The sequence below is a fragment of the Microtus ochrogaster genome, unplaced genomic scaffold (assembly GCF_000317375.1).
Source record: "Microtus ochrogaster isolate Prairie Vole_2 unplaced genomic scaffold, MicOch1.0 UNK12, whole genome shotgun sequence".
Classification (NCBI taxonomy): Eukaryota; Metazoa; Chordata; class Mammalia; order Rodentia; family Cricetidae; genus Microtus; species Microtus ochrogaster.
Window position 1 is genome coordinate 5,927,068 of NW_004949110.1, and position 9,338 is coordinate 5,936,405.

Genomic DNA, 9,338 nt, shown 5'->3' on the forward strand with positions numbered 1-9,338 from the left:
CTTATATTTTTATTATAATTATTTTATTTTATTTTATATATTCCATCATTTCCCCTTGGAGGGGAGCATTATCAGCCTAGACAAGAGAATTTAAACTGTATATACACAGATACTATATGCATTAATAAGGTTTTCCTGTAATTTTTTAAAAAACTTACTCTTCTCTCATATGTTGCATCTCGACTGCAGTTTCCTCTCTATTCTCCCCTCCCAGTTCCTTTCCCTCACCATATCCCTCTCCCCCACCACATCTCTCTCCCCCAGATCTACTCCTCTTTTCCCTTCAGAAGAGGGCAGGTCCAAAGATATCAATTAATCATGGCATATCAAGTTATAATAAAACTAGGTACTTCCCCTCATATCAAGGATGAACAAGACAAGCCAGTAGAAGGGGAAAGGTCCCAAAAGCAGGCAAAAGAGTCAGAGACAGCCCCCGCTTCCACTGTTAGGAGTCCTCCAGGAACACCAAGGTAGACAACTGTAACATGTATGCAGAGGGTGTAGGTCAGACCCATATAGACTTCCTGTCTGTTGAGTCACTGTATCAACTGGTTGTTGATTCTGTTGGCCATTTTATTGTGATGTCTTGACCCTTCTGTCTCTTATAGTCCTTCCTTGCCCTCTTCTCCAGGATTCACCAAGCTTTGCCTAATATTTTGCTGTGGGTTTCTGCCTCTGCTCCCATCAATTGCTGGATAAAGCTTACCTGAAGATTATCCTAGGCTTTTTTTTTTAAGTAGATAGTATGATTCCTTATGACTTTTTCAGTGTTAGGAAGATAGCAGTAAGGATTTCTTTTAGTTTTTAGATAAAATTAAACATCAATATCTGTGCTTAAATACTTAACATTAATAATATCTGTAATGCAGGAGAAACTAAAACAATAGTATTTTGTTGTTATGGTTACAATTACTGTCTTTCAAATATGGTATTCTGTTACATTCATAGTGAAGAGTTAAAAAGAAGTGGTTTTAGCCGGGCGGTGGTGGTGCATGCCTTTAATCCCAGCACTCAGGAGGCAGAGGCAGGCAGATCTCTGTGAATTCGAGGCCAGCCTACAAGAGCTAGTTCCAGGACTGGCTCCAAAGCAACAGAGAAACCCTGTCTCGAAAAAAAAAAAAAAAAGAAAGAAAGAAAAGAAGAAGTAGAATAGGGACATGGCCCTATAGCTTCTATAGCTTCCTCCTCTTTCAGAATTATTCATTAAAGGCTTCCATCAGCAGTTTTCCTAGGAAGTGAACAATATTTGACATAACATGAATTTAAATTCTATTTTTTTTCATTTCTATGTTTTTCACAGAGTCTAAGAAAAGATGCAGAATCACGTCGAAGAGAACTTCATATCCGAACATATGCAGTTATTCCACTGAACGATGAATGTGGAATTATTGAATGGGTGAACAACACTGCTGGCTTGAGACCTATTCTTACCAAAATATATAAAGAAAAGGGTATTATATTCATTTTTACAGTAGAAGTATATACTATGGATTTGTTAGCAACAAGCAGATGAAATACAAATGTAATACTTCTTTATCATAACAATGCACATATTTTACTTAAACCTAGTGAACTTTATATTCTATATACAAAAGCATGTAAGGTCTTCTTTCTTTTCTTCCTTCCTTTGAACTCTTTTTTTCAATGGGAAAAACTTTTGAGGTTGCTTACAAAAAAAAAAACCCTGAATATTTTATTTTTCTAAAATATTTATTTGTTAGCAATTCTGAAATTATTTCATGTGCCTTTAGCAAATAAGTAAATATTCTATGAATATGAGCATTTTCCTGTTATCAGAGAAAGGAAAGTATTTGGCTAGATTAGAAGACTGGCCTAACTTGAGGTAACTTCAGCAAAAATAATATTGATAGTTATTAATTATAATCCAGAAAATAAAATAATTATACCTTCATACTGATATAAACAAATACTTTCATAAGTGAATAGAAAAAGCTCTTTTATATTAAAATTGTAATGGATAAATGCAGGACTGAGGAAATAGAATATTACTAACTAGCAAACACCATAGGAAAAACATAGGAATTGATGTCATAGGCAATGATTGTAAATGGGTTCTAATATTAGTAGTCAATGTTAATTTTTTTTTAAGTTTTTGGCTGCCATTTTCTTTTAAATTCAGTTTCTTTATTTATTTATTTATTAAAGATTTCCGTCTCTTCCCCGCCACTGCCTCCCATTTCCCTCCCCCTCCCCCAATCAAGTCCCCCTCCCTCCTCAGCCCGAAGAGCAATCAGGGTTCCCTGCCCTGTGGGAAGTCCAAGGAACCCCCACCTCCATCCAGGTCTAGTTAAGTTGAGCATCCAAACTGCCTAGGCTCTTACAAAGCCAGTACATGCAGTAGGATCAGATAGCATACATCATAGTCAATGTTAATTAAGTGTGGTGTTGCTTGCCTATAATCCCAGCACTCAGGAAAGCCAAGGTTGGATGGTTATGAGTTTAGTGTCAACTATGGCTGCAGAATGACACTATGTCTCAAAATTTTAAAAGAAAAAAATAAGGCAAAAGTATGGTAAGAAACAGGTCATTTGTGGTCTCAAATCCTTTTTCCTGAGTTACTTGTTAATTTTGAAGAGAAAAAGCATAGGAGCTTTACAATAGAGAAAAATAACTGATCAGATTTCTATATTGTTACATAGCTATTTTCTGTTATTGTTTTTTTGTTTCTTTTTGATATAGGCTCTTACTTTGTAGACTAGGATGGCTTCAAATTCATAGAGATCCGCTTGCCTCTGCCTCCCAAAGTGCCGGGACTACAGATGTGCACCTCCAAACATGCCTCTTTTTTTTCTTAGTTGACTATTTAACAATTCCATACATGTATACAATATATTTTAATCTTTATCTTTTTTAAAATCTGTGTACATGTGTTCATATATACAAGTATGGAAGAACTACAGTGTGCATGTGGAGGTCTGAGATGACCTAGAGTGTCAGTCTGCACCTTCTACCTTCTTTGGGACAGGGTTTCTTGTTGCTGTAGACGCCAGGCTAGATGGCCTTGGACTTCCAGAAATTCTCCAGTCTCTACCCCCATCTTGCTCTGGGAACACTGGGATGATAAGCATGCACTTCTGCATCCAGCATTACATGAGTTCCGAGGATCTGAACTCACATCCTCGTGCTTATAAAGCAGGCAGTTCATCCATCTCCCTGGCCTGAGTTTCGTTTTGTCTACTACAATAATACCAGTTCTTGGATTATTGAGTTATAATTCCACCTTAATAAACTCTTAATTTCTTAACCTGGTTCTGTCTGCAAAGACCATGTTTTCAAATAAATGAACAAATTTTTGGAAGGTTTTGTTTTTTAGACAAGGTCTCACTATGTAGTCCTGACCATCCTGATACTTAGTTTGTAGACCAGACTGTAGACAGAGATTCTCCTGTCTCTTGTCCCCTGAGTGCTGGAATTAAAGTCATGTGCCACCACCGAGCTATTTAACATACTTTTTTAAGGAACACAATATAGTCCATAACAATTAGTACTGATTAGTACTATAGTGTGGGTATTAAACTAAGCATGTTCTATAGATCATTTCATTGTTATTATTAACAAGCCCAACTATCTAAATAACTAGTTAAACTTAACATGGTGAATGAACATCTGGAACTGAAAAAACTCATTCATATGTTAGGGATTCATCTTATGAGTAGAACCCTACAATAAAAGAGGCTAAAAATCTCAAATCAGATGCTTGTCCATAAGAAATTGTATCCAGATGACTTTCAGTCTAAAGTTTATCTTAAGAATTAGTTACATGCCAGCACTAAGCATGTTGGCATACACCTTTATTCCCAGCTCTTGGTAGGCATAGGCAAGTAGATCTCTGTGAGTTCAAGGCCAGTCTGGTCTACATAGTAAGTTCTAAGACAGCCAGGGCTCCATAGTGAGGCCCTGTCTCAAAACAAACAAACAAAATTAGTTACATGCTAGGCATGGTTGAATTCCTTTAATCCTTTAATCCTCTCCCAGGAGGGAGAGGCAGGCAGGTCTCTTTGAGTTTAAGGTAAACTGGTCTAATATAGTGAGTTCCAGGCTATCTAGAGCAACATAGTGATACCCTGTCTCAAAAAAAAAAGAAAACAGAGGCAAAAACATTTAGGGTATAGTGGCACAAACCTGTAATATCAGCACTCAGGATGCAGAAGAATGTTAAATAACAGTAGTAATGGTAACTGTCTTTGTTAGAGTTTCTATTGCTGTGAAAAGACCCCTTACAGCAACTCTTATAAATTAAAACATTTAATTGGGGTAGATTGCTTACAGTTTCTGAAGTTTAATCCATTATCATGATGTAGGGAGCATGGCAGCGTGCAGGCAGACATTGTGCTGGCCACGTCTTGATCAGAAGACAGCAGGAAGTGGACTGAGACACTGAACAAAGCCTGAGCCAAAGAAACATCAAAGCCTGCCCCCACAATGACATACTTCCTCCAACAAGGCCACACCTATTTCAATGAGCCCACAGTAACCCAAGAATTTCATAGACTAGCTTTAAATTATTTCAGAATACCAGTGTGTCCTTCTAAGGGGTGGTTCAACTTACCCCAATATGACATCCTGATCAAATAGATTACTATAATTTTGGTAAGGGTAGCAGCATTTTCACAGCCCAGAGTGATCACCTTAATTTTTTTTGAATCTTATATTCTGGAGTTATTTGATCATATTTTTTTGTTTGTTTCCATTGATGTTCATCAGTGGAAATATTGATAAATACTAAAGAAAAATAGTAGAGTTTATTATTTTGTTATGCTATCAAGTTATAACCATTTAGATGCATAACTGGTATTTTTCCATTCTTTTCAGTTGGAGCAAAACCTGACACTTCATATTTTAACAAAAATTATTTATTCTGCTTTGTAGGAGTGTATATGACAGGAAAGGAGCTTCGCCAGTGTATGCTACCAAAGTCAGCGGCTTTATCTGAAAAACGCAAAGTTTTCCTAGAATTACTCCTGCCCAGGCACCCTCCTGTTTTTCATGAGTGGTTTCTGAGAACATTCCCTGATCCTACATCATGGCAAGTTACCAAGAATATAATACATTATTATGGTTGAATGGTTATTTTAAAATTTTTTTTAACTAAATCTGGCACAAAGTATTTGACAAGCATTGTATTTCTTTAGGTACAGTAGTAGATCTGCATATTGCCGTTCTACTGCAGTCATGTCAATGGTTGGCTATATCCTGGGGCTTGGAGATCGTCATGGTGAAAACATTCTTTTTGATTCTTTTACTGGTGAATGTGTACATGTAGACTTCAACTGTCTTTTTAATAAGGTATGGTGTGATTTCAGTTAATTAGATATATTCCTTGGAATTTTCTCTCTACTATTGCTCTCCCTAGCTATACCTATTAGTTACAACTCCATAACCCTGGCCATTTCTTGACTGGTTTTCATCAGTGTACCCCTTAGGAAAGCTATTTAGGAAGCAGAGAACTTGGAAGAATGATGTATGAAAGCTAGCAAGAATTTTAAGTTCTGACTTAGTTACTAGTTACCTAAACATGAGCAGATCAGTTCATTTTACAAACACTACTTTCATAAAGTCAAATTGTTTAATATTTCCAAATCTGACAATGAGAATGATCCTGGTTAAAGAAAAAGTAACAGGCTGAGATAGTTCATTGGTGCACTTACCTAGCATTTGCTAGGCTCTGAATTCAAGCTCTAGCAATTAAATAATAAAAGCTATAACAGATAGTACCAGGATGGGTCCTTCAGAGCAAATCAAAAGCTATTGGATACATCTCTAAAAACTTCAGTAATTTTCTACAATTACAGTTCTTGAGGAAGATTAGAAGGTCATCTCGGTTTCTTTGACCCTATCTTTTTTGGGTTGCATTAGCTATTAAAGGAAGATGAAAAAGTTCATAGACTCAGCTGAAAAGAAAAAAATAATAAATGGTATAGATCAGACTATACAAAAAGGGAATTTAGGATAACTGTTTAGAGGGCTAAAAGAATTATGGAAGAGACATCAATAATGTCAGAAAATGAACAGCTGGACTAAGTTATTTCTTCCCTGTCTGAGGGAAAACTCTGTGGCTATTTCCTATTTTAAAGTGATAGTTGTAAAAAGAAAATAAGAAAGAGGAGGAAAGAAAGACATGGGAAAAGTTATATACTATTATTGAGACTAAATATTGAATGCATAAATATTCGTTATAGCAGTATTCAATATACTAAGCTGTAGAATCTGAATCTATTCATCTTGATTTTATCTAAGATGAATCCATGGTTTCAAATTGCCCAAAAGGGAGCGCAGTTATAAGGCTCTTTTCAAGAGATGCCTCTCATGTAATTACATAAATATTTGGATGATATTTTTTTCTCTTTCCTAAAGGAATCTAGACATGAAGTTCCAAACTCTTTGCACAAAGGTTTTATGTTTATTATTACCATATAATAAAACTATTTGTTTTTAAGGGAGAAACTTTTGAAGTTCCAGAAATTGTACCATTTCGCCTGACTCATAATATGGTTAATGGAATGGGTCCTATGGGAACAGAGGGTCTGTTTCGAAGAGCATGTGAAGTTACACTGAGGCTGATGAGGGATCAGAGAGAACCTTTAATGAGGTAATCATCTGTGCATTGTATATAATCTACTAGTCACCTTGAATATACATACTGATCCCTTAATACATTTTCTTTATATGGAAACCACTTCATGTTAGCTAAAGTATATTTTTAAAAATAATAACTTAAGGCTTGGAATGATGGTTCATGCTTGTCGTCCCACTGAAAGAGAGAATCATGCGAGTTCTAGGCCATCCTGACCTACATACTGAGTTCCAGGCCAGGCATTGCTATGTAGTAAGGTGTGCCCTTCCCCCAAAAAAAAACACTCCAGTTTTTAGTGTCTTTTTGTAAAGTCCCATAATTATTCATCCATTTGCATTCTCTAATTTTAAGATATTTTGATATAAAACTTATTTTTTGGTTGTGAGCCTACCCTTTAACAGTTAAGCCATCTCTCCCACCCACAAGACACTTTTGTTTTTTGGTTTTGTTGTTGTTGTTGTTGTTGTTGTTGGGGTTTTTTTTGTTTTTGTTTTTTTGGGGGGGATTTTTCAAGACAGGGTTTCGCCTTAGCTTTTGGTTCCTGTCCTGGAACTAGCTCTTGTGGACCAGGCTGGCCTCAAACTCACAGAGATCCGCCTGCCTCTGCCTCCCAAGTGCTGGGATTAAAGGCATGCGCCACCGCTTTCCTGGGGGAGAGTGATGGCTCATTGACTAAGAACACATACTGCTCTTTTAGAGGACCCAAATTGAATTCCAGTCACCCATGTCAGGCAGCTAACAACTGCCTGTAACTCTAACTCCAAGGGAACAAGGGAATCCATGATTCTGGCCTCCCTAGGCATCTGTACTGTGTGTGCATGCACAATCTTTTTCCAAAGCTTTATTCCTTATTTGGGAGATGGTTCAGTCCATAAAGCACCTGCCTCACAAGTGTGAGGATCTGAGTTCAGATCTTCAGAATCCATATTACCTGGGTTTTGTGGCAAGCACCTATAATTGCATCAATGGTGAGACAGGAAGCGAAGACAAGCAGAGGACTGGAGTTTGCTAGCCAGCTAGTCTGGCCTACATAGCAAAGTTGGCCAATGAGAGGCCCTTTTTGGTGAAAAGCACCTTAGGGCCAACCCCTGAGGTTGTCCTCTGCCCTCCACACACACACTTTTCCATCAGTTTTATTTCTGGTGTTGATTGCTAGTTTACAGAAGTACAGCTGCTCTTGTCCTGAAGCCTACTGGGCTACATTGGCTCTAAGGAGTTACTTTGTGGATACCTACAGGTTTTCCCTCTACATCAGCAACTCAGCTAATTGCTGGGTTTAATCAACAGGTAGTAGATGGAGCAAGGGGAATTTTGTTGATCTTAAGATAAAGGCAGCCGGAGCAGTGGTGCGGCAGGCATAGGCAGGCGGATCTCTGAGTTTGAGGCCAGCGTGGACTATAAGAGCAGGTTCCAGGACAGGCACCAAAGGCTACAGAGAAACCTGGTCTCGAAAAACCAAAAAAAAAAAAAAAAAGGAGAGAGAGAGAGAGAGATAAGGCAGTTAGTTTTTCACTTTTAATTTATTGTTGTGCATGTGGAGGCTGATGATCAGTATCAGCTATCTTCATTAATTGCTTTCCACTTCAGATAGGGATTCTCACTGAACATGGATTTCACTGATTTGGTTAGACTGGCTGGCCACTGAGCGCCAGTCAGCACCACCTCCACCTCGTCACAGCTGAATTACAGACAGTGGTGCTGGTGCTTCTGGCCTTTTACGCGGGTGCTGGAGATCGGAACTCAGGTCTTGAGGCTTGTACAGCAAGCACCTATTGATTGAGTTACCTCCCCTGTTCAGAAAAGTAGATTTTTTTTTTAAATGTGTAGCCCAGGCTGGCCTCAAACTCATGATCTTCCTGCCGTGGCATACACCACCTCAACCGGCAGAAAAGCAGATTTTTAAAGGATTTCTAAAGTTATCTTTTATTTTTAAAAACAGAATTATAGACATTATAGTAGAATACTCTGTTAAACACAGATAAACGGACATTTCACCCAGAGGAAATAATCATTAAGAGAGCCTATACACAACACTTTTTTTTTTTAGTAAAGTCAAGATAATCTTTTGAAGTGACCAAGCACAGGAGAAAAGAAGTAAAAGGTTAGCAAGTTTTAAGAAGGAAATTGTTTTGTTTTATTTTTCAAGACAGGGTTTCTCTGTAGCTCTTGTAGACTAGGCTGGCCTCGAACTCACAAAGATCTGCCTGCCTCTGCCTCCCAAGTGCTGGGATTAAAAGCGTGCCCCACCATCGCCTGGCCAAGAAGGAAATGTTTTAAAAGAAGTAGAGGAAGAGGAACTAACACTATCCATTCTGCATTGCAGAAAACTCGGGGTAGCAGACTGTTACTGAGTAGTGCAGCAGTAGTAGATACTAGGTGGAATAGTATGGAGATTCCGTACAGGTTTAGAAGGGAAAACTGGATGACAGATGGACAAGAGGAAGGAATGATAGCTTATTTTTCATCCAGGGCAAGACTGCAAATGACATCTGTTACTGCTTTAGGAATACAGAAAAAATAGTTAGGAAAAGACAATGAATTTTGTTTTGAATATAGTTTGAGATATCTGTAATATATCTAAACAGGTTTCCCATAGGTAGTTGGAGTTGATGTCTAGAGCACAGAAGAAAGTGAGCTTAATCTGTATGGTAACTGAAGGTATTGTATATTCCTTGAATGTAGCAGAAGTTAATAAATACTCATTTAACAGGTAACAGTATATATCTTTTTTTTTTTTTTTTTT

At 37.6% G+C, this 9,338-nt stretch overlaps 1 protein-coding gene across 1 annotated transcript in view; it reads left to right on the plus strand.

The window, feature by feature from the left end:
- The window catches only part of Atr (ATR serine/threonine kinase), a 105,181-nt gene that overhangs the window by 91,954 nt on the left and 3,889 nt on the right, over positions 1 to 9,338 (plus strand). The window contains exons 42-46 of the mRNA XM_013353571.2: positions 1,301 to 1,451; positions 4,891 to 5,047; positions 5,154 to 5,307; positions 6,459 to 6,610; positions 7,752 to 7,869. Coding sequence (XP_013209025.1) covers positions 1,301 to 1,451; positions 4,891 to 5,047; positions 5,154 to 5,307; positions 6,459 to 6,610; positions 7,752 to 7,869 — 732 coding nt within the window. The remainder of the gene's footprint in view (positions 1 to 1,300; positions 1,452 to 4,890; positions 5,048 to 5,153; positions 5,308 to 6,458; positions 6,611 to 7,751; positions 7,870 to 9,338) is intronic.